Below are 26,903 nucleotides of genomic sequence, written 5' to 3'. Positions count from 1 at the left end.
TAATCATTCATTCAGGTCACACGTGTGTAGTTGTCTGCATGACAGGCCTGTGTCCTACCAAGGTGGACAAGCCACAGTCTGGCCCTCTGGGAGCTCAGAGTCTCACACAGGAGATGGGCCGGCAAGAAAACATGATAAATGGTATGGAGAATGGCAGCAGGTTTTGCAGGGGCCAAAGGGGGCCAGGATGGAAGGGACAGCTGTCATCCCAGAGAGATGCCCGTGGCCTGGAATAGAAAGTGACACATTCAGAGTGAAGAGGAGTCCCAAGGCCTGCTCTCAGCAAGGTGGGCGGTGACTGGGCACCAGCAGAAAACCGGGACTGCTGCAGAGAACACAAGACTCCAACCTGAGGAGATGGACAGGAAGAGGGGCTGGCGATTCCAGGAAGAAGTGGAGCTTCAGGGAATTATTCTGGGGAGGATTTCTGGAAAGGGGAAAGAAAGGAGCTGGAGGGAGAGGTCTTATTGAGGGCCGAGGGTGGATACTGGGAGTTCTGAGGCAGGAGAGGCCAGGACAGAAGGAGCTGACTTCTCAGCCAAAGCCATGGCCAGCCAGGCAGGCAAGGCGACCAGCGAAGGCCCTCTGAGGCCTGCCTGCAGTGAAGGCCTTTGGAGGGACCTTGAAGGCCAACCCAAGACCTTGGGAGTAGGCAGCTGGCTTTGCATAGTGAATGTGGCCTCGGATGGCCCCACCCCATCCTAGTGTACCCAGGGGAGAGCTGAGCCCTGAAGCTGGCCCTGCAGGCCACCCCCAGCCGCTCCAGGGCTGACCCCAGTGCGTCACAGGGAATGACTCAAGCCCCAGCAGCAACAATGAGTAGGCCTGACGTCAGGCCGGGGGCTCCTGACAGCGGCCAGCTTGGCTGGGTCACCGGCACCCTGCCTGCTGACCCTCTCACCCGAACCAGGCGCTGGGGGTGGTGAGGACCAGCTGATCCCTTCTGACATCTGCCCCCTGGAATCCTGGGCAGGGGCTCCTCCACCTCTCATCCTTTCTGGGATGTCACTCCCAGCCTCCCCCCGCTCCATCTCCAAGGCAGAGGAAATGGCTGGGCGGACGAGAGAGTGGCAGAGAGCGTGAGAAAGAGGTGCCTCCCAGCCATCAGGCGGCCTCTAGACCTGGACTGGGCGGGAGGTGGCATATCTGCTACCTGTCCCCCTGGAATACACGGGGCTCTGTCCTTCCATGTTGGGGAAGGGTGGTGTGTCACTTTCTCTGAGAAGATCTACGCATTTGTCTCTCTGGCCAAGTTGGGGTGGGGCTTTATTTCTATGTCTGTCCCGGGGGAAGAAAGGGTCAATCTCTCCTTCCTGCAAGGTCTGAGTCTCTGTTCCTCTGGATGGTGTGTGAGTGTCTGTTGTTCTTTGGGGCAGAGGATTCTGTGTGACTCTCCTTGCTAAAGGAGAGGGCTATTTACCCCACCCCTGGTGAGGGAGTCTCTCCACCTACTCCTGGGGGGCTGCTTTTCTGTCCTCAGTTTCCTGTCGGGCGGGGATCACCTCTGTATCTATCCTCATGGTATCCCAGTTACCTGGGATGGGGTCCAGGTCTCCTGCTTGGTCTCCCCCAAGGCTGGACTCCCTGGGTGGGAGCCTTTCCCTCTGATGTGCCTGGACTAGGGCAGCAACAGTCAGCACCCAGCCCGGCTCGCAGTTGGGCATTGCTTCCTGCTAACGCAGCATGTCCTGGGACGGGCCCCACCCCCCGCACTCCCCTCCCCGGTCCAGCTGCCACCCCAGCCCCCACAGCCATGCTGGCATGATTTATGGTCCTGAGCCAGCACCTGGGTGAGACCTTGAAGAGACCTCAAATGGCACCCCCCCGCCGGCCTAGCAGGGTCAGGGCCCAGCAGAAGGCAAAGGGGAGCTAGGGCAGTGGGCAGGACGACTGCAGCATGGGCTTAGGGGTAGGGGGGCGGGAGGTAGACGTCAAGGCCAGAGCCCCCAGGGCCCCATTGCCCTCAGGCAGCTCTGAGTCCAGCTGGGGACCCTGGAATGCACCAAACGTACCTCCTGCCCTCAGAATGTCCCCAGCTGTGTGGGGAAGGACATACTGGGGGAGTGGAGGAGGGTTTCCTCAGCCTTGCACTGGGTCCTCCCTGCCCTTACCACCGCGGGCTAGAGGCTTCCGAGTCGAGTCCCACCACGCAGTCTCGGCCTTAACCAAACAACCCCCCAGCCTGGGGCCAGGGCAAGGCTGGCAGCGGCCTGAGCCTGGAGTGGGTTGGAGCAGAGCTTTGGGACCGTTCTGGCTGTTCCAGGGAGCACAGAGCAGCTGCCGGCTGTGATGTGGTGCTTCAAGGCCAGGCCTGACAGGGTGGCAAGATGGATGGACTGAGGCTCACCCCTTCAGCCTCATGTGCTGAGAAGGCCCAGCCGTCCTGGGCTCACTGCTAAAGTCAGGGGCTTGGTGGGTCTAGGGCTCATCCAGATTTAAGCTAAAACACCATGGGAATTCCCAGGCCCAGCTCTCACACGAGGGGGACCCAGCCCTGCCCTCAACCAGAACAGGCCCAACAAAGCTATCCCATGGACATGGAAGAACATCACCATGGACTGTCCAGCCACCCACCACACAGTGGCCTCCCACCTCGGACAGGCTCTCTCACAGGCTCCCCTCTGCAGCCAGAGCTGGCTACCGCACAGCCCAGTGCACTGGACACCCAGAACCAACCGTAAGGCTCAATTATCAGGTAGTTGCCTGTGCCCTTCAGAAGCTTCTCCGCCTCCTTGAGGCCGACCCAGGCCACGTCCTTCCATAACCACGTCCAGGTGTGGGGCAGCTTCCTCTGTCCCAGGGCCCAAGGAAGGGCCATCAGGCACAGACCCCTGGGGTGTAGAGCTCCCACTCAGACCCTAGACCTCAGAGCCACCATCCCCAGTCACAATAGCACCTCCGGGCTGGGCCTCTGGGCCTGGACCTAGCGTGGGTGGGGTTGGGGGGAGACAGGGAGTCAGGCTTCCTGGGTCTCCTGTGAAGACAAACAGCGGGCTTTGAGGCCTTGGAAAATCCCGCCCGGGATTCCAGGCTCTGCCGGCGTCACTGCCTTTTGACTATTGTCCCCGACGGAAACGGCCCAGCCCCCGGGCCACAGGGACAGAGCCGCCATTGTGAGGCCCCACCAGGCTCAATGCCCCCTTGTTCGCCCTCCCGGCCCCTAGCAAGACTCGAAGGCCAGTTCTTCCAGTTGAGAAGAAAGGGCCTGCCTCCAGGCTCCAGCCCTTGGGTGGGGCAGGGCGGTACTGGAGAAATCAGCCCCCCAACCCTGTACCCCAATAGCCAGGGTCCTGGAGAGGAGCCACCATGCATGGAGTGTCTTTTATTTACAAGACCCTGGGCAGGGATACCTGATGGTAAGTAGTTAGACACACCCAGTTCAGCCACTTAGAAGTCAAGTGACCTTGGGAAAGTCATTTCCTTTCCTCTGAAATAAATTCTCCTCTTTGGTGAAAACAATAGCTGTTATTTATCGAGTGCTTGCTACATGGCAGGCACTGTTGGAAACACTTTGTATACATTCATTAATGTGGTCACTGTAGTAACTTTGTGAAATAGGTACCACTATTTTCCCCATTTATAGACCAAGACACTGAGGCACAGAAAGGTTAAGTAACGTACCCGATTCCACAGCCAGTAAAAGCTGGAGCCAAGATTTAATGCCAGGCAGTCTGGTTGTCAAGTCCTTGCTCTCTGCCACTCTGCTGTGTTGCCCGCCTGGAAAGTGGGGTAATCACGCTTTCCTCATATGGTGGTATTGAGGGCTAGGAGTAACAAGCATCATATGAAAACAACCTAGTGGGTGATGGGTCATGATATGTGGTAGCTACCATCATGACTATGGGGCCTAGATACCTATAGGGACCAAATTTCTCCACTGCCCTCTCCTTCCTGACCCCTGCACCTTTCTCCTTCCCCAGGGGCTTGCCCTGTGTTCCACATCCGTCTGCAACCCAAAGAAAGAGGGACTCTGACCAGCCACAGCTGGTGGGAGATTTCCCAGCAAGCTCTGCTCCTGGCCAGAGTACTGCCTCCAGGCTCACCTCCCCACGAGACAGACAGGGAAACCAAGGCTCAGTGAGGAAAAGGGGTACCTCAGAGAGCTGCATGGAGTTGGAGGCAGGGCGGAGAACAGAAGCTGATCGCCCAACCACCCCACCCCACCCCCACCTTGCCAGGTGCCACTGCTGTGACAAAGGCTGTTTCAGGGTCCCAGGGCAGAGGGTGCCGGGACACATGCTTAGAAGTCCACATTGGGGGTGTTGGGGGGGTGGTCACCATGCAAGGGCCCAGGACTCCCCAGCCTAACCACACATGGACCCTTCAGAAGACCTGGGGCTGGACTGTCTTCCCAGAACTCCAGGACGGCAGGTGTTTGGGACTCCCTGGGAGAACCTGCAGGCTGGGGCCGGAGCCTCGGGGAAGGGCCTGGATCCTGTCCTGCTTCAGAGCAGAGCCTATTTTGTTGAACTTCCATCCAAGAAGTGCTGCCCTCGTCCAACCAGTTCCCAAGGGCCGTGGAGGTGGAGGATCAGGGGCCCTGGGCCAAAGGTTGTGAGGAATGGGTGCGAGGGACACTGCTCCAAGTCTCCTACAGGGTCCTTGAGTACAAGATGAGGCTGCGAGGGCACTGAGCACAGTGAGGGGCCAGACCCTGCCTGGCCACCAGCCACCTTGGACCTCAGAGGGTTAATTTATGCTCATGTTTCTCAAGAGTGGGTGCTTGGTAAGAGTAGAGACCCATGCGCCCCACCCCTCTTCAAGTCCAAGTCTCTGTGGTAGAGCCTAGGAACCTGCACTTTAAGACACCTGAGCATCTGATGAGCTTGGGGGGTCGGAGAACCTACGAGGGGGCACCTTGGCACACATAGTAGCCTCGGAACAATTTTCCTCCTAAGAGGGCAAGGGCCACCATCAACCTGGATCCTGTTGCTGGGGTGCTAGGCACGTGGGGAGGAATGCTGAAAATGGGGATGGAAAAACCTACAATGAGGAACTACAGCTGCTACCGTCATTCTGGGCTGCCCGGTCCCCAGTCCTAAACTGAGCACCACCCAGCACTCCCACAATCCCAGCAGCCCGAGGGGTGGGGGGGGTCCCACCCCATTTTACAGACGTGGAAGTCGAATTAGAGCCCATCGCCCCAGGTTAAGAACTTAGAGCCAAAGCCAGTGCTCTCACCCCCGGGAAATGAGCTGAGTAAACTGAGGCCTGTTAGCTCAGGTTGGTAACATCCACGATTTATGGGGAGCCACCTCTGTCGCTTATGTAATTATGGGGTGTGGTGTGGGGGAGGGTGCCAGAGAGGGAGACAGGATCCCAGCTTCAGCTACATGTCTATTTTTTATTCAATATATTAAATATATTAATCAGAAAAGTCACATACTATAAATTCAGGAAAATACACAAATATAAATGTCAGAATCTGTCATTTGTCTTCCTCTTAGAGTGAGTTTATGTACATGTGGAAGGAGGCTGGGAAGAGAGAGCAAGTAGGAGGAGGCTGGGACAGGCGGGCCCAGGCCGGTGGGGGCCCCCTCCCTCCCCTCCCAGCCCCTACTCCCACCTCAACCTCTTCCTTCCTGTATTTACAGCAGCATTCGGCTTATTTACAGCATGGCGGTGTGTGTGTGTTAAAAACGGTTTATCTTACAAAAACATGAAGGCCAGGGCTGGGCTGGGGGAGTAAGACAAATAGTAGGGGTCACCCCGTGAATGCATTCCCCTCCCCCAGGGCGTGAGCTCCCTGCCGACCTCCCAGGGCAAGCCGGGGAGAGCCGGCCAGTCTGCAGCTCAGGCCCGGGCCTGGGGTGGTGCTCCAGAGGTCCGTGGGCCATGGGCTAAAAGGCACGTGGGGTGGCGTCCGAGCGTACATACACAGTGCACGCGTGTTCCCGGGTTGGGGTCAGAAGGGCAGTGTGTCCATAAAGATCTTGTCCACAATGGGTGGAGGGGGCACCAAGTCCTCCAGCTTGAGGTAGAAGATGCGCTGCAGGCCCTGGGTGCACAGGGTCCGCAGCTCAGGCAGCTTGCCCAGCAGGCGCGACAGGCAGCTGGCCGGCTGGGGCTCACCGGCCTCGGCCGAGACGTGCTCCTTCAGGCAGCTGGCGATGCGGTTCTGCAGCTCCTCCACGCGCCGCGGCTCCTGCAGCCCGTGCCGGTCTGCGGGAACGGTGCAGAATTAGCCACACAGCTGAGGACCAGACACCCCTGAAGACCCAGCCTCCCCCAGGGCCCCCAAACTGCTGTCACTGACCATCTCCCACACCCCTCTGCACTTTGCAAAAGCACGTTCACACACGTGAGCCCATTTCTGCACCCCATCAGGGGCCCAGGAAGGCAGTAATGCTCATTAGCCTCATCTCCCAAGTGAGAAACTGAGGCCCAGAGAGGTTAAATGACTTGCCTAAGGTCATTAAAAAAAACTCTAAGCAGGCTTTCTGACTGGGCCAGTGTTGTTTTATTGTTTTTTGGGTTTTTCCCCCAGGCTGTTGTGAGAAGTCCCAGGTTTGAGCAGCAGTGTTGCAGACACCACCATCAGGGTGAACAGCCCTCAGAACCCTCCACTCTGTCTGCGGCCTACAGTACCTTAGATTTTGTCCTACAGTTTTTTGTCCTATGTAGCCTATGGAATTTAAATTTTAAAAATTCAGTGAAAAAGAGATGGGGGCAGGTTCTGGTGCTTTAAAGAATAAGGAGATCTGAAAACCTCCACATTTAACACCAAAAAGTCTATCCTGCATAATTATATTGCCATAAAGTACACAGCAAGTATGGCTCATCTGTCCTGTTAGGAGTCAGGGTAACAGTTACCCTTGGGGGAGCTGATGGCTGGAAGGGGCACAAGGAGGGGTTCTGGGGTACTGGTCACATCTGTTTCTTGATCTAGGCGCTGTTTATGTGCCTGCGCTGGGTTTGTGAAAATTCCCTGTAGGTAACATAATTAAGATTTTAAAAACAAACCCAAACTTTAGGCCACACATGACACTTACAGTTAGGATCCTGGGTAGTCTGGGCTAATTCACAGGCTGGCTGGGCTTTGCAGCAGCTGCAGCTCAGCCCTCGCCCTGGCTCTGCTGCCTACCAGCTGTGTTGCCCGGAGCTGTGCTGGCCCCGCTCTGCACCTGGTCAGCCTCACTTCACAGTGTGGGGGCCCAGGAAGCTCCAGATGCCAGCCCACCCAGGGCCAGGCCCTTAAGCCCTCCCCATCTCCCCAGTCTGGGCACTCACCTGTGATGAGGACAAGTGCAGAGAGGCAGGCGAAGGCAGGGATGTCGACAACCAAGCTGTGCAGGGACCGAGAGAAGGCCAGGATGCTGTCGATCCAGTCCCCGAAGCCTCGGGCGCACTGCAGCCGGTGTAGCACCAGGCCTGAGCAGAAGATGAGCTTCCCCTCAGCTGGCTTAGACCTGGCAGGCAGGAACACAGGTGACAGTCAGCGAGGCTCGAGGGCAGGGCAGCAGGGTGGCAGGGCGAGGGCTGAGCGGACAGCGGGAGGCTCACCGGTAGGCCAGGCGCAGGATGAAGAGCTCCAGGAAGGCTGAGTCCAGCAGCAGGTCCTGGTCACCCGGGGACAGCTCGGCAAAGCCCGGGATCTTCTCGGCCCACTTGCGGATAACCTCCAGGGAACCGGAGAGCAGGTCGTAGAACTGCTGCACGTCCCCGGCATCCTCCTTCCCGAAGTGGGGCAGGACCAGCTCCTGGAACTAGGGGGCAGTCCCCGGGGGGTCAGCACCCCAGGGAAAAGCCCCGCACCAAGGCCTCCACATACAGCCATGTCATGCCCTCGGATGCCAGGTCCCAGGGTGAGCGGAGCTGAGATTCCGCCCACGCGCAGTTGCCAATTCTTGCCTATTAACCCAGGGCTGTGGCTGCTGGAAGGAGCACATTTTTCTAATTGGCCACCACCCAAAGGGGTACATTTTTCCATCTGGTCAGCCCAGAGGGGCCTCCTCTTTTTTCAATGTGTGGAACTTGGGGTGGAGAGGGTTCTAATATGTAGGAAGGCACTGAATGTGGGGTGGGTGGGGCCTCACCTTGGAGTAGTCCAGTTTGGAAGTGCTGGGCCCTGAGTCCAGGTGTGCCCGGACCAGGGAGGTGAGGAGATGGGCAGGGGAGGCGTCTGGGGGCTGCTTGGGCTTTGAAGGGAGCCGTCCCCGCCGCCCCTTCAGGCTGTCTGTCCGGACAACTGCAGAGAAATGGGTAGACGTGAGGGAGGAAGGGACTCAGCCCCGGCTGTGCACACCCATGCTGGGAAGTACCCCAAGTCCAAGGACCTAGAGCCTCCAAGATTGAAGGGGCCCTTCAGGGACCTCCCCCACCACAAGGCAGGCAGGTGGAGTGGAGGTGGGGGTGGAGATAAGGTCCAGCCGTGCTCCCACCTGTGGCCCACGAGCACAGATGTCTGGGGAGCTCTGCCTGCCCCACCCGGCTCAGGCCCACCTCTCTCCCGCCGAGTGGGTCCCAGCCACCCACCTTCCTTCACCATGCCCACAGCCAGGCACTTCTGGAAGCGGCAGAACTGGCAGCGGTTTCGCCGCCTCTTGTCCACAGGGCAGTCCTTGTTAGCCAGGCAGATGTACTTGGCATTTTTCTGCACTGTGCGCTGGAGGGGGGGCAACACGGAACAGGCTGTCAGAGAATGGGGTGGGGTGGGGGGAGCCCAGGGGAGGGGACCGTCCAGATCCTACTGCCATCGCAGACAAAAGCGCTCTCTGTTCACAGCTATTTTTCTAACATTTGGGTGGCAGGGGAGGGAGTGATGGAGGGGTGGGGGGAGGAAGAAAAAAGTCTTGGGGACATTGGGTGAGGGTTCTGCCTCAGAAGGAAGACCCTCAGAACACAAGATTAGGGGCAAGGGGCTCCTCGGCAGCCCAGACACCTATATTTCTTAAAATGCCTGTGTCCACCAGCCCCTTCCCTGGGGCAGACTCAGGAGGGCTGAGGAAGGGCTGGGGGTGGGGACAGGAAGCTAAGCAGGCACCCAGAGTCGGGACAAACACACAGCCTGTTCCCAAGTCCACCCCCAGCCCTCAAGCACCAAGCCCTCTTCCCAGATCCTTTCATCTTGTGCCAGGAACACGAGTGCCTGGGGCCCCCTTCCCACCAGGACCTTGAGTGGGGGTAGGCCAGGCAGGGGAGAACCAGAGGCTGGTCAACAGAACTTCCCCTCCTGGGTACCCCTGCAGCCTGCACCTTCTGCCCAAATCTCACCCCTCCCTCCATCTTTCTACAGTCCCACTGGCCCTGCATGCCTCAGTCCCAGCCCCCTGCCATCTATGGGTCCCCAGGACAGTGGCCCACCTGGCAGACCTGCCCTCTTCCTAAAGGGCAGGACTTGTTGGGAGGAGAACCCAAGGGATGCTACCACAGACCCCACTGGGGTAAGAGAACAGCCTGGCCCACTTTTCATAAAAAGTGACACCCAGGGCAGCCCAGTACCTTGAAGAAGCCCTTGCAGCCCTCGCAGGTGCGGACGCCATAATGCTGGCATGAAGCGTTGTCCCCACACACAGCACAGCGGCCCTCGCTTCCACCTGGAGCCCCACTCCGGGCCTTGGCTGAGCTCACGGGTGCATCCAGCATCCCCGAGCCATCAAGGTGTGGAGAAGTGGGCACCAGGCCTGGGAAAGCTGTTGGCATGGAATAGCTCTCTCCCTCTCCCAGCTGGTGGGCAGCCTGTGAGGGGAACAGCTTCAGGGGGCTTTGGGCCAGGCTGGGACTGGGACCAGCTGGAGGGCTGAAGGAAAAGAAGGCCGGTGGCTGGGGGTGCCCAGAAGCCTTGGGCAGCTGCTCTGTCCATGCCCGCAGGCCTTCATAAGTCTGGCTGGGTGAGAAGGGGCCGAAGGAGCCGTCCCAGGGAGAGAGCTGGGGTGGCTGGAAGCTAGGCGTGGACGGTGACGGAGCTGAGCAGGGACTGCCATAGTAGTCAGAGCCGCTGGAGGACAGGGTCTCATCCAGGGGGCCACTCAGGGTGCCAGGATAGCAGCCGTACACCTGGAAGTCCTCGAACTTGAAGGAAGCAGAGGCGGGGGAGGTGGCCGACGATGAGGATGTAGAGGAGGCCGAGGAGGAAGCCGAGGAGCACGGCTGGGCTGTTCCCGGCAGCTGGTAGAGGAAGGTGTCAAACTCCCCTGTGTAGCCGTCCATGAAGGTGCTGAAGCTGGGCAAGGCAGTGGGGACAGCGGGGGCCGCCTCGGGGCTAGCCAGGTCCATGTTGGGCTTGCTGAGCTCAGGGGTCAGGGGGTCGCTTGCCAGGTGGTCACGGGCTCCTGGGCTTGGTGCTGGTGTCCCATATTGGGCTTGGATACAGGGCATCTCTGGAGAGGGAGGAGACCAAAGGGAGGGAGGGGGGAGTCAGTAAGAGAAGCCTGAAGCCTGACCTCTAAGTATAGGCCCCTGAGCAGCCAGGTGGCAGGAATCCCAGCCAGACATGGGACACTGAGGCATTAGGGCCACGGCCCACCATGGAACTCAGGAATCCTGGCCCCAAACCAGAGCACCATCTCAACCTCCATGTCATAAAGCCCCCGGGCAATGGCCCAGCAAGAGTGGGCTCAGTCGGAAGGCCAGCCACACCCCAGCAGCCTGGGAACCCTAGAGAAGGCATCTGGCCAGCATTTCTCTGCTGGAACAGGGGAAAGCTGTGTTCCTCCAGCCCCCTGCCCCTCCCTCACTGGGTAAAGCACGGGTCGGGGCTGGGAGAAGGGTGGGTGGGAGAGGCAGACAGGCAAAGTCTGAGCCCAGGGAGCAGATATGCTGTTCCTCTAACCTGGCACTTCTGGGAATACTCCCAGGCAGGGGCCCAGCCTCTGCAAAACCTCCTTTCCTCCTCCCCACACAGTGCCTGGGCAGAAGGACATCCTGAAAATGGAAGAGGAGCTGGGAGTGAAGTTCCAGCTGCCTAAGAAAGCAGCCTATGCAGTGATGAGCCTGTCCCCTCCATCCCCGCCCCCCCTTACATACTGAGCAAAGGCTGTAGATCCCACGCTCACCCCAGTCCTGCCATCTGGGGATGGGTACCCACTCTGCGCTGCCTGGGATGCTCCCAGAAGCAAAGAGGGCGGGAGCCCAGTCTCCTCACTCAGTCCCCAGCTCCCCAAGGGATCGGGTAACCTGGCTTCAGACCCTTAAAGGCCATATGCCTGGAAAGGGGAGCATAAGGGAGAAGACAGCAGCCCCGTGGACTTCCAGGAGAATGGGCAGTCCTGAAGAAAAATTTCTCTGCTACCCCCAAAGTATTTATCCCTGTTATTTCCATAAGAGAATGCAGAGGCCAGCAGAAGACTTGATGTGGCTATGCAGCAGGGAGAAGGAGCCTGTTCATGGGCGGATGGAACCCTGGGTCCCTCCACTAAAGAGTGTCTGTGCCCTGATGAGTCCATGAGTTCAGGCGAAGAGGGTTGCACCCTCCAATCCTGAGAAGCCTGAAGAAGCAGACAGAGCATCATTCGGGGGGATCCTTAAGTTCACAGATCAGTCAAAAACTAACACAGAGGGGGCTCTGGAACAGTTTCCCATCCTAACTCCTAGCCTGGGGTCTACATGACCCCAGGGCTCATGGGTCAGGGAGGGAGGCTGAGTAAGAAAGCAAGTTGGAACAAAGAGTGCCATAATCAGGGGGGATAACAGGAGGGGGCAAAGGCTGGCATCATTTCCTGGCCAAGATCCCAGGGAGTTCTCTGATTCTAGCCTTTCTCCCACCTCCTTGGCCCTAGACAGGACAGCTCCACCCCTGGCCTGACACTCCCACTACCGTCCCAGACAACAGAGCCCCTAGAAACTCTGGCCCCACCCACTCAGTGGCACCTGTCCACAGGCATATAGCACCTGCAAGAGATAAGGGTGGCCACGTCTGCCTGCACTAGGACAGCCTGGGCAAGGGATGGATTTGGGGTGGAGAAGGAGAGGCAGCAGCTAAGCAGGGCTGGGTGTTCCAGCCTTATTCAAATCCCGTTTCTCCACTTGGACGTCCCACACCCGGATCAACGCCCCCCCCCCCCGCCAAACTACCCCTGACTCCTGGCTTCCTGCAGGTACTTAATGACACAAGATATGGACCTACGTCTAGCCTTGTGGTGGGGGGAGCGGCAAGGAGGAGGAAGAGGCGGGGTTGAAGGAGGGGGCAAGGAGAATCCGGCTTCAGGCAGGTCCTGGCAACAACGTGGTTTGCACCTGTTATGCTGAACAAGCCTCAGGCTGCACCCTACCTGTATGATCCAACAGAGACTATGGGGGAGGGTGTATCCTCTAGGTGGTACTACACCAGAGACTGAAACATTAGCAACTCCTATCCGGGATCCCTGAGGACCAGGGTTTCCACCCTCTCTCTCCCTCTCCCTCTCCCTCTCTTACACACACACACACACACACACACACACACACACAAACACACACACAACCAGGGTTTCCACCTCTCTCTCCCCCCCCGCCCCCTACTGACACACACACAAACACACACACACACACACACACACACACATCACCAAGCTACAGCAAAAACAATATTCCCAGTGCTTCCAGAGACCCTGCCCCTAAGAAGACTCCTCTATTCCAACACACAGTAGCAACGTCCCTCCACAGTTCAGCCACCAATACTGGCCATTTGCTTCGGCAATCCAGACTTCTCCTAAGATAGTTCAGGCAGAAACTTTGGCCTGAGGATCCCTACAAACTAAGCGACAGCCTCTAAAGTGTTAAGAAAACAACTAGGGCCAGGGACAAGCTAGGAAGGAGTCCCTTTTGGAAATCTAATCCTTGTAGGAGTCAGATCTCAGCAGCCCAAGTTCTGTGCACCTTCTCCCCCACCCACTACTCAGACCCCCATCAGCACTTAAGTCCCCGGCGCTCTGTGCCTACTAATGGACCCTAGGAGACTGAACTCCAGCCAGCCTACTACTGAACAAGTCCCCACAGCTAGCAACAACCTAACCCTCTGTGGCTTTCACCTTGCACAGACACCCCCCGCACCCAGCAGACTCCAGTCCGATCTGGGTCCTCATTCCGTTCCAACCACTAACCCCCAACGCCAGAGCTGCATCCTATACCCGCCCTCCTTCACGCTGACCCTAAAACATCCTTTCTGCCCGTGCGAACATCCATCTCCTTCACGCAACAACCCCCAGAAAACAAAATAGAGAGCCCTGCTGAGGTGCACGCTCTCCGTAGGGCACCTACCCGTCGGCTCCTGCTCCCCCTGCCCGGGACCAGCGCCCCAAGTCGCAGCCTGGTCCCGCGTGCGCTCCTGCGATTCTGCACACTCCCCCAACTTTCGCAGCCTCCACCACTGGGACTCCCGGCCGCGCAGGACCCAGCTCTTAAGCGCTCCGTGACGCATGGGGAGGGGCGGGGGCGCCACTGACGCACGCGGCCCGGCGAGCTTTGGCCATACAAGGGCGCGGGGGGCGGCGCGGTTCCGGCGGGAGGCGGCCAGGGGGAGGCGCGGGGACGGGGAGCCCGAGGGGGCGGGGCGAGAGGGGGGGCCTGGAATGTCTGCGCGCGTGACGCACGCGGGGTTCCATTGACGCAGGGAGCGCGGATTGTTTGATCTATAAATAGTCCCCTCGCGCCCGCCGCGCCGGCTAAAAATAGCAGTTCGCGGACTTGCAAGGCTCCCCCCAGACCCAGGACCCGGCCCGGGGGCCGCAGCGGCCGAAATAACTGACCAGAGGGCCAGAGCCGGAGAAGGGGGCGCTCTAGCGCGCGGCCGGCCGCGGGGCTTCCCCCGACGAGGATCTCCGACTGCTCCCGGGAGCCACAACCGTGTCCGGCTCCGCCTTTGCACCCACCTCAGCCCTTCCCGCTAGCCTAGGGTGTCCACTGCCCTGCTGGGCGGCCCGGGCAGGCCTAGCGCTGGGACTGGTAACTCAGGGACGCACCCCGGGGAACCTGCGCCCCCACCTCAGCCCCAGCGCTGCCAGTGCACTTGACCCGTCTGCCCCAGCAAGGTCTCGGGCTGAGAGGTTGCCCCAGGGACGTCAGACACCACACTACTCCCCCCAACCCCCGCACCCCCCCCCCTTATTCCCTCCCCTCAGTTTCTCATGCAAAGTACCTTCCGGAGGGCAGGGATTCGCTAAACCCAAGATAGGCCAATGGGCCGTGCTTCACACGGTGAACTTGATTTCTCACCACTACGCTCGCCAGTCCCTGACAGAGTGAGAGCACTCTGGTTGGGAAATTACCGAATTTCAGAACCGGGTGGAGCCTGAGAAATATTTTCAAATTTGTGCCGACTCTTCCCCATTTTATAAGTAAACAGGCTCAGAAAAATAATGGCATTTGCTCAAGGTCACACAGCAAGGTGGTGGCACACTGGGGTGGAACTCCGCCACTAACTACATCTCTAGGGGGCATCTCTTCACACCCTCCCCGTCTATGATCAGGGAGTACGCACCCTCCCACCTCGTCGCCAACACCAGTGAAGAGAGTCACCTGCCCCCGGGAGCGCCCTGGCAGGGCTGCATCCGGGCATCTGCAGCCTTCCCCAGGCTGGCTGGCACCCCTCCCCACTTTCTGCCCGAAGTCTGGGGAGCTCTCACCTGCTAGATAAGAGAGAAAGGCTACTATTTAGGAGAAGAGAGCCCCTCCACCCACCCCACCTCAGCTCCCCGGCAAGCGCACACTGAGCCTGCACCCACGGACCCCACTCAGGTCATCCGGTCACCCTCCAGCACTTCCCTTTACCCTTGAGGCACTTCCTGCTCCTCACTTCTCCTCTCACCCGCATCTCAGTTTTCCCACCCCCTGGTCTCCAACTTTTACTTCTGCCCACTCAAAGGTCCCACCAGCACCTCAAACTTCACCCATTCCAGACAGAGCCTGCCATGTCTGAACTCCCTGTCCGCCACCCCATCTCTGCTCCTGATGCCCCACATGCAACTTTCCATTTGTTTCTGAAATTCTATTCTGGAACCTATCTTGGATCCCTGTTCCTATTGCCAGCCATAGCCCATGCCCCACTGGTGCCTGAAGGCAGCAGACCAGCTGAGTGAGGCCAGTGACTTACTCCCCTCCTTGCCCACGCCCATTAAGATACTGCCCCTTAACCAGCTTTCTCCCCTTTCCAAACCCTACTGTCCACCACGGATGGAGCAGTCTTCATGTAACACCAGTCTCATTCAGTGATCCCGTCAGGACCTAGCATAGCTCCCCCATCTCAGCGTACAGTCTCAGCAAGGATTGGTCTTCAGAGAGCTCCGGACTTTCCTAACCATCTTCCGAAGATCCTTCAAGATCACCTGGGTGAAGGGCAAGCGTGGGCAGGATGATGTGAAGGGACCCGTCCAGGATCCCTACCCTACTTCATCCAAAGTTTTGTTTTTCTTTGTCTTGGGCTTTTGCATAGGATTATACTTGGGGGGAAAAAGGATGGTTTCAGGAATAGATACATAGGGATATAGAGAAGTATAGGTAGATAGATATATATATCAGATATATCAAATATATATATATTTCAAATATATATATATATATATAATATAATTCATGCTCTCCCATTTTCCAGATTAGAGCCCAGAGGAGCTGCACTTTGCTCAGAAGCACAAGCAAGTCTGGGTTGATTTCCTCACCTAGCCTCCCACCCGACCCTGCGATGCCTCCCCAACCCCAGCGGGGCCTTTCTCAGAAAATAAAAATAATTCTGATATGTTAGCAAAAGGTGATTAGCCAGGTCAGTGTTCTTCCTGCTTATCCTCACCAGCAAAAATAGGTATATTAGCTGCACCCTTAATGGCTCTTTGAGAGCTGAGCCCACCTTGAGCCCTAGCACCCCCTTTCTCCCCCACCACTTTCCATTTGTAAAAAGCAACACAGACCATCCCTACCCTCTCATGGGAGGCCCACCCAGGAACCCCAGGGAACTCAAGTGTGATGAGGAGCTGTCCAGGCCCCCAGCCTAAATTTCCACATCTCAGCATCTAGCCTTCAGATCTGTGCCAGCAACCCTGGCCCCATGTCCCCATGAGGCTGCAGGTTTGGAGGCTTCAGCCTGCTGCCCCAGAAGCAGAGGGAGAGAGGGCAACTGCAGCTGCCACCTGGCCATGCTTGTGGAGCCAGGGGATGCTGGCGGCTCTGAGCACACTACACTCTGAAAATAAGGAAATAAGGAGAAAAGGGCAGAGTTCCTCTTGGGAACACAGCCAGAGAGAACCTAGCCTAAGACAGAGGGGAGGGAGGGAGAGGGGCTTGGGGACCCCGGGCCTCATCCCTGCTGGCCCTCCAGGGAGGGTGGCCTGGGGCTCTGAGGGAGGTGGGATCCAGCTAAGGTGGAACTCTTGAAAAGCCATAACTGATGCAGACTTTGGGAGGCTTAGTACATAAGCTGGTCCAAGGCTGGATGGAGAATCCAAGGAGACACCCCTTCAACCCCAGCCTTTAATAGCAAGGCCAGAGTAAACAGCTCGTTGAGGAAGAGGTAGGAGGCAGGCAGGGACAGGTAATGATGGGAGAGGTGTCCAAAACTAGAGGCAAGGACCAGAAGGTAAGGCAGGGCGGTGATAACACAGGAAAGGCTAGGAAAGATGCTGTATTGGAGACAAGAGACAGCTGCTCAAGGTCAGGCTCCCACTGCACAGCACAGCCCACCAATCTGCCCTCATCATCCCCAGCTCCCTGCTGCCCAAGTATCAGGACCCTGGGCTAAATGGTCCCACCACCCATTGGGCACATTGTTCCTCTTCCTTCTACTCTAATCCTATTGATCCTCTAAGACCCATTAGATTCATATTCCACCCTCCTGGACCAGCCTAACTCAAAAATTAACACCTTTTCACTGGAGGGTTTGGGGGCAGGGGGAGAGGGAATACCAATCACAGGTCAGACCTCAGCCCAGGCACTTCACATGGATTCTTCCACTTAATCTTCTCCCTAACTTTCCAAGTTTGGAATTACCACTCACATTTTATAAATGAGGAGATGGCAGCTTCGGGACAGGACTCAGACTCAGGTGCCCTAACTCCCAGTTCTGTGCTGGACCTACTGCCCTTGACTCTGAACTCCAGAGCTGTGGCTTCTGGCCCCGAGAGCCTTGATCCTTACAAGTGCGCCACAGAGACAGGTACACATATGACCTGTAAGTTGAAAACAGCAGTGCCTACGAGGGGGTCTTTGGGGGGACTAGAAACATTCCAGTGGGACAATGGTTGCCTGGGTGTGTTCCCTATGGAAAAGTCATCAAATTATATACTCTTAAGATTTCACACCTATGATTTTTATGTATGTTACACTTTCAGAAATAAAAGTTTATTTACAGAATCGCCAAGCATATTTATTCAAATAGATGCAGATGCTGCTGGAATTTACGGGGTACAAACTCATTCAAATGTGTGCTCCTGAAATCACAGAGAAACAGTGGCTGTTTCTCATTACGTATTGGTTCTATCAACACATACTCCGAGCACAGCTCCAGTTAAAGGGAGGCTGCGTATCTGATGTTAGAAAGGGGTCCTCTCGCAGTGTGTTTTCTGAACCACTCACTAGGCCCTGGCCCCTGCTTGTCAAATCTGATGGGACCCAAGGACTTATGTGCTCATAAGGGGGGGTTCCTTCATGTATCTTTGACAGTAAATAGCCCAGGGCAGGACCCAAATGGGCAGCCAAAGTGCACCATCGTCCCCTAGCCAAGACAGTGGGCGTGGAAGTGGGTAAATAGGAGATGGAGGAAGTGGAACTGCACAGCCCCTTTCTCACGCTCCCCCCCCCAGGCTGGCCCCCACCTCTGCTGAGCAGAGGGCAGGAACTTGCCCTACTTTCACCAAGAGAATCCCCACCCATGGGCCTCCACACCCTTCCCGCGGGGTGGGCAGAGGGAATGAGCTCTGCCTCCTCCCCCTGAGAAGTGGCCCCGGGAGCTTCCCCTCCTTAGCCCCAGGACCTATCACCGGCCCTGACCCAGCCACTTCCTCTTCCTGCCCTGGCAGTTGGCAGGGGGATTTGTGCTGCAGGCAGGGAAGCTCTGCCTACTGCCCCAGGGGGCTTCCATGGACAGCTTTGGGAACTGGAGGTGTAGGGTCAGGCCAGGCCTGATCTCCTGACCCGTGCCCAGGCCCCGCCATGACCACATGTGTCGTCACCTCCCCAAAAACAGGCACCCAAGGACATGGGCCAGTCAGCTACCACCCTCCACTTCTCACCCCAGCCCCCAACAGAAGCAAAAGATACAGGAACTGTCAGAGACATCTCTGACCAGAAGCCAGCAAGGCTGGTGTGTGACCCAGGGCCAGTCCCTTGCCCTCTCTGAGATCGTTTCCTCATCTGCCCAATGCTGACAGCATCACACACAAGTCCCAGTGCTGGGAGAATTCAATTTGCTAAGAGAAGGGGGAGGCTCAACATTGAAACAGGAGCATTGTCTGGGGGCTGGGGAGTGGGCAGGGAAAGGAGATGCCAGGGTTGCCAGCTCGACTGGGGAGCCGGCACTGCCCCAACCTTCTTCAAGAACTAGAGATAAATAGTAACCCCATCCCCACCTCTCCGTCTCCAGGGCTGAGAGAGCATGTCCAGACATGTGGCTCCCTTCAGCACCAGGGAAACTCCAGACTGTATGCAGCAAGTGCTCAATTGATACTCTAAAGAAAGCTGGTTAATTAAGGAAGTCAGGCCTCTCTCCACAGAGGTTATCTTCAGCCTGGTGATTTCTCAACCCCCAACCCCCTCTCAGGCCAGGAGAAATCCAGATACAGCAGAAAAGAATAGGATTAGACTTCAGGAAGAACATCCAGACAGAGCTGGAAGATGCAGACAAGATCACGGAGTTCCTTGGGGAAAGGGTGGCTCGCGCCTCATTTGCACCCTCCTCAAATCTCCTTCTGTACCCCTCAGCCTGCTCAGCTCCTGGCCAGCTCCACTCTCCTCCACCCTTGGAGGGTCTCCCACCACCTTGCAGAACATCAACAACCCATCAAATTCTCCTGCCCCTGCCCAAGGTCTCCACCCAGCCTTACTGGGCAAAATTTCAAATTCCAAAATAAAAACCCTCTGATAACGAGCCCCAGCCGGAAAAACTGATGCATTTTCCTATTGTTAAAGTATTTTTAGTCACAGGCTCTGGATTCATTTAGAGACTCACGTTCAGAAAGGGGAAAAATATTTTTTCGAGAACCGACAAGGAGAGCACAGAGCCTCCCACGTAAGGAGCTCCACTTATTCCACACTGGCCAAAGCCCTGGCCCAGCTCCCAGGGAGCGTGTTTGTGGCAAGCTGGTTGGCAGACTTGCCAGACCTTGCTCCAGCCCTGCTTCTCAGGCACCAAACCAGCTGGGAAGCCAGGCAAGGAGGGCAGGGCAGGGGCTGAGGGCTCCGGGAAGTCAGGCTGAGGGTTTGGACCCCCAGTCCCAACCAGCTGGGGGCCCAGGGATCCTACTCAGGGACCAGTGCCCAGGTTCCTGACTGACACCCAGCTCACTTCAGCATCCCTCCCTAGCCTGAGCAGACCTTGTCCAAGCTGGGTCGATGGGAGAGGAGGATTGAGACACTGCTGCAAATCTCTGAGGAAGGAGAGAGATGGCATGATTTTTATCACCTATTTCCACATCTCTTGGTTCTCAAGTACAAAATGGTCCACGTCCAACTCCCATCATCCAAGTGCAGTCAAGTCTTTACTCTCATTCCTGTAGAGGGTCAGCCGCCCTTGCTTCCTCCTCTGCCCCTCCTCTTCTTAAGGCCAAAGGAACCACAATGCAGACAGTCACAGTGGAAAAAGACCCAACAGCCCAGCCCTGATACTTCGATTTCCCCAGCCCTAAGACTCACCAGTTTCTTCCACACGATCTGCTTTGACTCTCAGAGGTCCTAGACAACTGCACCAAGGGAGAATCCCGGTGTTGGTTGGGGACTCTTCCTGGTGGCCTCAGGGAGCCCTGTGGGAAGAGATATGACTGCCCACTCAGCCTGTCCTGCCGGCCGAGGCTGTGCACCAGCTGAGTGGGCTCAGGACGTGGAGCTGTCTCCAAGCCAGTGCATCCTCCCCTGTTTATATAGCTGAAACGAGCCGGGCTCTGGGGACAGGGGGAGCTGCCTTGGAGCCCTCTTGGCTGAGGCCTGACTTTGGCTCAGGTCAGCAAGAGCCCAAAATAGTCAGCTGACGGGAGACCCGGCGTGAGCGTGACCCTGGGTCCATGCCCGGGCCTGGCAGACAGGTGCCCACGTCACAAGACCAGCAGCTCTAGCGCTCACGGGGCCCCTGTTGGCAGCCCCTCGGGGTGGCCTTGGCAGCAGATCTGTCATGGGAATTCCACCCAACCACCAGCATCACCCAGACAACGGACTGAACACGAGCAATTCTGGCCCGAGCCACTGCGTACCCAGAGGGAAGGCTGGGTGCTCAGGAGGCCGGGTCTGAGCTGAGGGTAGAGGTGGGGGCCGAGCAGAGGGAAAGACACCTGGCCTGATGCTGTCATCTTCACTCACGTGCTTCTCAAGTCCAGATCTCCGGCCGACCAAGGACACCTGCCTCTCCCTCTTACAGTGATCCTCTTCCTGCCCCAGCCCAAGGTTGGTGGCACAGAGCCTGCAGCCAGCAGGAGGCCAGGTGCATACCCAGCCCAGGCCCCGGAACAGGAGGCCATGCTACCCAGGGCTTCCCCTCCTTCCCTCCAGGCTCAGAGGGCTGGACACCCCGCCCTCCCCACCCTGGCCACCTTTCTGGGACTCTCTGTAGTCTGAACACCAACTCCACATGAAGCAATAGTGTTTGGGGGTCGGGGGGGATACTGAGCCAGATCCTGTTTTATCTGGGGATTTCTCAAGGTCCGAAGGAGGCTGTTGCTCAGAGATGGCCCTCTGCTCTGGGGAAGGAAGAAGGGTCCCTGTGCAGGGCGCCAAGCTGAACTCTAGCTCTCTCGGGTAAACACGGTAATCAGGACTATGGTGCCCTTGCCTCACCTCCATTAGCTCAAGTCCCCAGGAAAAGGCCTGGTGGAAATCCCATTTCCACACTCCACCCCTCACCCACAGACAGCTTGTGCCTTCTCTGGAACATCCTCAGACAAGGAAGGTATGTCCAAGCTGACCAGGCTTCTGGGCTTGCCCAAATCCAGGAGACCTGCACTCTAAGCTTGGCTCCAGACGTCCTCCATGTAGGACCTTGAAAAGTCCCTTCTCCCCTCTCTAACTCAGTTTCTTCTTCCCCAGGAGGAGGAGGGGAGCTAGATGGCCAAGGATCTCTCTAGCAGTGGCCCCAGGCCTGAGATTTTCCCTCTCACAGGTGCTGGATGAACAGTAGAAGGTCTGTCCCTGCCCTTTGTTAGCAAGACCCTCCCCATACATAGAGGCACCTCCCCACACCAGACTCCACAGGACCTACTGGCCTGCCACAATGGCAACAGGGTCGTCATCACCCTACCAGGGAGGGATGGGGTGGTCCCAGCCTTCCCTTCATGCACTCCCTGGTGTAGTGTCTAAACCCTAGGAACAAGCCAGCCTTCCATGCCCCAGGTCTGCCCCACTCTACTCCCAGCCTGGCCTTGAGTTACCCAACCCCACCCCAGCAGCTTCCTGAAACCAGGGACATGCTGTTCCGGGAGCAGCTGTCATCCCCCACAGCCCCCTGTCACCCAGCCCCAGAGCCCCCAACCTGTCCTGCTCATAAAGTCAGGCTTCCCCCTTCCCCACCCCCGCACCACCCCCACCATTGAAGAAATCAGATCTCCCCGTGTCGCTGAGCAGCACCTTGCCTGCCACCTCTGCAGGGTTTCCCCCTCCATCCCCCAAACCACATCCGCTTCAGGCAGCTCCACATCCACCTCTGCCCCCCAACCCCACCTGCTCAGGGCCCCAAGGGTGCACAAAGGGCAACAGCAGGGCACTTACCACTCTGGATGGACTGACAGACCTTGAACAACACTCAGCCATCCCTTGGGCCTTCAGGGCCTGGCAGAAGGAGCTGACACCAGGGAGGGGCTGGGGCTGGCCTCTGTCCATGGTGGAGGCCTACAAAGGGAAAGTCAATGTGAGTGGAGAGAAACCAGCCAGCAGGGACATTCCCTGGAGACAGCACAGCCAGAAAACACAGGAGTGGGAACAGAGGCAGGACTCAGGGCACCGGGGTGATAAAGCCAGCCCAAGGACCTCCCTGAGCTGGGCGTCGGAGGCTGGGGGCCCATGTCCCAAGTGAACAGCTCCTGGGGATGTAGGGTGCGGCCAGGAGCAGCCGACAGCATCTGGGCATCTCAGAGCCATGGAGACACATGCTAGTGTCCAGCCCCTTAGCCTCACACCCCACTTCTGGGTGGGGTAAGGGGTGTCTCATTCCAGCTCCCAGCCCCCTGATGTGCACAAAAGGGCATGTTGTACACAGAGAAAAGAGAGCCATTGTGAGGACAGAACAGAATACCCCTCTCTCCTTAAGGGGCTCCAACCTGACCCCCAAAGCCTCAGAGGCCCCCACAGGGCAGGGGCTCCATGCCCCCATCTCCAGGCAGCCCAGCCTTCTAACCAGAACAATGGAAACTTGCAGAAAATCTTTGAAGGGACTCCAGTCACAAAACAGGAAGGTCCAGCCTGGAGGAGTGGCTAAGAGCATGGATGCTGGATCACTGTTGCCTGAGATCAAATCCTGACTCCATCACTTGTAACCTGGGGCAAATTACATAGCCTCTCTGTTCCTCAACTAGAAAAATGGCAATCTGTAATCGACATCTCTATAATTAACAACCATAAGGTTATCATCAGGCTTAAAATGTGTTAATGTGTGTAAAGGACTTACAACAGTGCTGGATATGTAGATGTGGTATCGTTATTAGGAGAAATGGCTAATAAAAGCTAATCCCAGACCCTGGTCCCTATTCCAAACCACTTCTGGGCACCTGGCCTCTACTTGCAGAGCCACCTGTGTGTGCCACCCCTCTAGCCTCTTCAAGCTCTCCTCCCAACCCTGCCAGTGTCAAAGCCTTCAGTCAGGGCAATCCAGACCCCTGACTGGGGTCTCCTTCCCTTTCCCCACCCCTCCTCAGCACTCTCCTATCTTGACAGGGCCCCACGGTGAGGGCAGAACAGCCAAGGCTTGGTCTTCCTTGGTTATTGGGCTGCCCTTCAGGTTGAGATGAGGTCTGGTGAAAGAGAAGTAGATGCTTCCACACTGGGAGGTAGAGGGAGTACAGAGGAGGAGGCCCCAGGTGGTGGATGATGGGCTCCTGACTCTTAACCCAGGGTCCACAGGCTAAGAGGAGCTCCTCTGGCCCATGGTACCCAGCTCCTCTTACAGAGCTCCCAGTACCCAATGCCCCTGTGGGTATAATGGGGAGCAAGGAGTGAAGAAGGGGAAGGCAGTCTGGATCATCTGGAGGGCTTCCAATCCCACAGAGAAGGCAAAACTAAGCTTCAAACCTGGCCAGACCCACAGGCTACACCTGTTTCCCAGAATGACACAGTCATCTCCCCATCTCTCCATACCCCAGACACAGGGTCTGCAGTCAGGCCCTAGCCCCCACCCCCAACCCCCCAACCCCCCAACCTTCCCTATTCTCCCTACCAGCCCACAGCTGAGCAAGAAGGGTAACGGGGGCTAAACACATCCTACCACAGTCAGGCCCAACCTGAGTGTCCGGTCTTCCTCACCTGCATCTGAAAAGGAGGCCAGAGTCGGGGATCCAGTTGGAGACCAGAAAATGATTCATAACATCTTAAAGCAGGTATCTGATCCCATTTCCTGTCATTTACTGAGGGCCTACTGTGAGCCAGACTGTGAGCCATGAACAGTGGGAGACCCCAGAAGGAGCAACCCAAGATCCCTGGGCCCCAGGAGGTAACACTGGGGGCCCAAATCCAGGTCAATTACAGTCAGCACTGTGCAGAAGGCAAACTGGCTGAGTGGGAGTGGAGAAGGAGAAAATGGTAGCCTCCAAATGGAGTGGGAGCAACAGGCCAGACTTCAGTACTGAACCCTTCCTGAGCCTCCTTCTCACCGTGCTCCAGTCCTATGGGCTTTCTTTCCCAACTCAGAGCCTTTCACATTGGCTGTTCCCTCAGCCAGGAAAGTCACTGTCCACAATGTCCATATGGTGAGTTCCTTCTCATCAGTCAGGTTTCCACTCCGACTTCACCTCCACTCCCACCCTGCCACATTAACCTATTTTTATCGTCTCCATAGGACCAGTGTTCATTTGTTCACTTGTCTGTCTCAATCGCTGCAGAGTTCCGTCTCTAAACTAGAGCTTAACACTAGCAGGTACTCAGTAAGTACCGGTGGAATAGAGGAGAGGAGCACTCACACATGCCTGCATCAGAACCGGGCTGGGAGGAGGGTCAGTCAGTGGCTTGAAAGAAGGTGGGGAGGACATGCAGCTAAAGAGCTGTCCCTTCATTCCAGGACAGAACCAGTCTGAGGGTTCTTCCCTATGCTGAGTCACAACTGACTCAAGAGCCTCCAGCCCAGGGCCCCCCTGAAACCTCCTTCTTCTCTTCCTATCAGGTATGTGAGTCTTTTCTTAACTAAACTCCTTGCAGCAGGACATTGCTGACAGACCCTCTGCAGCCCTGATAGCTTCCTGATGGCATATAAACTCTGCACTGGCCAATGTCCTCACCCAGAAATAAGCGTATTACTATTATCAACAACAACAACAAAAGCTAATATTTGTTGAACATCACATGCTAAAGATGTATTACTAAGCACTTTACATGCATGTTCTCATTTTAGCCTCACCACACTCTGAGGAAGGGATTATTATGATGAACATTTTACCAAAGAGGAAACTAAGGCACAGCAATGTTAAGCAACCTGCCCAAGGCCACACAGCCGGCAAGTGACAAAGCTGGGATTAGAACCCAGGGAGCCCAACCAGGGAGCGCAGGGCCAGGCATCACCCTTCCCTCCTTGGACCTGCTTAGTGGGCACCAAGCAGTTTGACAGCCAACACCAGAGAGTAAGTGGGAAACTCCAGGACCTGGGTAGCTGGGTTGAACTTCTCAGCTAATTTTCTTAACTCTAGCACAGGCCTCAACATTTATAATCAGTCACATTCACCCTGGTAGCCTTGGTCCATCCTTCTGCTTGGCTGCCGTCGCTTGAAATCTTGGCTTTATCATACTATACACTTGGCATTGTCATTCCTCTCAGCTCTAGGTCACTACAAAGAGTCAGCTGGCTTTCCTTTCAAGTCATCATCCAAGTCACTAGGAGCAGGTCTAGCACCAAGCCTGAAGCCACCACTGGAGCCTTCCAGCCAGGCTGTTATCAGTACCCTAATCCATCAGCACCCCCCTACCTCTGCCCAGCCTTTCTTTTCCCAGCACGCCCCTAGTACTAGCCCCAAACCCAAATTAATACTCCACTGGAAACCACTGTAAATGCCACCTCTGCAGCATTTCTAATCCCAGGTCCACTCCTGACTCCACGAGACGGCTTCCAGGCTCGGTTTCTCGGCTCAATCCCACGAAGGGGTTGCACCGGGCAATCCTGGTCCTTCCCGACTCCCAGTCCTGGTAGCCGACCTCCCAAACTCCTGAGACTCATTCCCCGCAGCCAGTGGGGAAATGGAAGGAATTTCTCCGGCCTGGCCACCTCCAGCATCCCTCGCGGGCCAAACCCCACCCTTGGCGGGCTGGGCGAGAAAGCGCTGGCCGCCGCGCTCGGGGGCTGACTCGGAGTAGCCGGTTCCGCCGGGAATCCAGTCCCTGCCCCCCGCCCCCCGCCCCGCGATCTCCAAGCAGAACTCCCAGTGCAGTCCCGAACCGCCGCCACGCACCTGTGCAGACCCCACTCTTCCCGGGCCTCTCCCGGGGTCCTCCGCGTCCCCTCCCCAGCCCCCTCACCTGGCCCGGCAAACCCTGCTCGCCTCTCCGCCCCCGCCTTCCGGGGTCGCGCCCCCGCCGGCGGGTGGCGGCTCGGCAGCGCCAGGGCGCCCATGGCCGGGCAGCCGGGGGTCGCGGGGGCCCCCACCGTGGAGCCGCCGCCGCCTCGCGCTCCTGTTGCCGCGCCGCCGCGGCCCCGCGCCCCCCGCCCCGGGGCAGCCCCCCGCCTCCCAGTTCCGGCTGCGGCCGCGCCCCCCGCCCCTGCAGCCCGCGGCCGCCCGCGCTGCCGTCCCAGGCCCCGGGCGCGCCTCCCCCGGCGGGCGGGCGGGCGGGGACCGTGACGCGCGCCCATTGACGTCTCCGGAATCCCGGCGGCGGCTGCCGACGCAGCCTCATCAATGGGGCTAAAAATAGCGGCGCCCGGAATAGCCGCGAGCGCCCCGCCCCACGGGCCCCTCTCCCCAAGCCTCGCCGCACACCCTGTTACATAATCCTCCCCGCTGCGGCCGGGGTTGGGGAGCTTTTTTTCAGGTGAGGCGTCTGTGGCCTTGCTAACACCTTCCGAGGCAAGCAGACCTGGAGCTGGGTTATAACGAAATTTACCCGGGGCTTCCCCCCTCCCCACGAAGAGATGGAAAAAGTGAGGCCCAGAGAGGCTCGGCAGCTGCCCAAAGTCACACAGCAATTAGGCTGCTTTGAGAGGACAGGCCTCCAGCCCTCTGAACCCTGGACACCCCCACCAGCATCACTTGGCCTTACATGCCACCACGAGGGCTCGGAGCCCAGCCAGCAGGGTGTCCAGCTTTCACACAAAAAGGCTTAGGCAGAGAAAGAGAACTTCCTGGGCGAGTGAAATTTCTCCTGGAGAGAAGCATTCCAGAGGATCTTGTACTACTGTGTGAACTAGCACAAGTCAGTTCACCTCTCTGGGCCTCAGTTTCCTTAGCTATAAATTGAGTGTGATAATATTATCCACCTTTTTTGGTTATCGGGAGTGGGGAGGATAGAACAACTGTAGAGATGCCTTGTACACAGTAGGCACTCAGTTACTTTCTCCTCCTTGCTTTCCTTTAGGAATCTGACTTTCTCCATCCACAGGACTGCTTAGTGTAGGAAATACAGACATGCATCACAGTGGCCAGCAAGCCCTGAGTGGGCAACCCGCTTCTGACCAT

The 26,903-nt window shown here is 57.3% G+C and overlaps 1 protein-coding gene across 5 annotated transcripts; it reads right to left on the bottom strand.

Moving 5' to 3' along the window:
* Positions 1 to 5,324: 5,324 nt before the first annotated feature.
* NR4A1 (nuclear receptor subfamily 4 group A member 1) lies at positions 5,325 to 25,699 on the bottom strand. 5 transcript variants are annotated; one of them, XM_064491011.1, is made up of 9 exons: positions 25,683 to 25,699; positions 21,808 to 21,927; positions 19,750 to 19,856; positions 9,442 to 10,319; positions 8,476 to 8,605; positions 8,037 to 8,188; positions 7,504 to 7,706; positions 7,231 to 7,409; positions 5,325 to 6,162 (listed from the first exon to the last, which is right to left on the bottom strand). In XM_064491011.1, the coding sequence occupies exons 4-9, from the start codon at positions 10,315 to 10,317 to the stop codon at positions 5,906 to 5,908; spliced, it is 1,797 nt and encodes a 598-aa protein (XP_064347081.1). In that variant the 5' UTR covers positions 10,318 to 10,319; positions 19,750 to 19,856; positions 21,808 to 21,927; positions 25,683 to 25,699; the 3' UTR covers positions 5,325 to 5,905. The 5 variants fall into 5 exon arrangements, with proteins under 5 accessions (XP_064347081.1, XP_064347080.1, XP_031318383.1 ...); XM_064491010.1 differs by lacking the exon at positions 25,683 to 25,699 and adding an exon at positions 23,554 to 25,551; XM_031462523.2 differs by lacking the exon at positions 25,683 to 25,699 and having other exon boundaries at positions 21,808 to 23,377.
* Between the last annotated feature and the right edge of the window lie 1,204 nt (positions 25,700 to 26,903).

This window comes from Camelus dromedarius, chromosome 11, assembly GCF_036321535.1.
Source record: "Camelus dromedarius isolate mCamDro1 chromosome 11, mCamDro1.pat, whole genome shotgun sequence".
NCBI classification, from domain to species: Eukaryota; Metazoa; Chordata; class Mammalia; order Artiodactyla; family Camelidae; genus Camelus; species Camelus dromedarius.
This window is presented reverse-complemented; position numbering and strand designations above follow the sequence as displayed.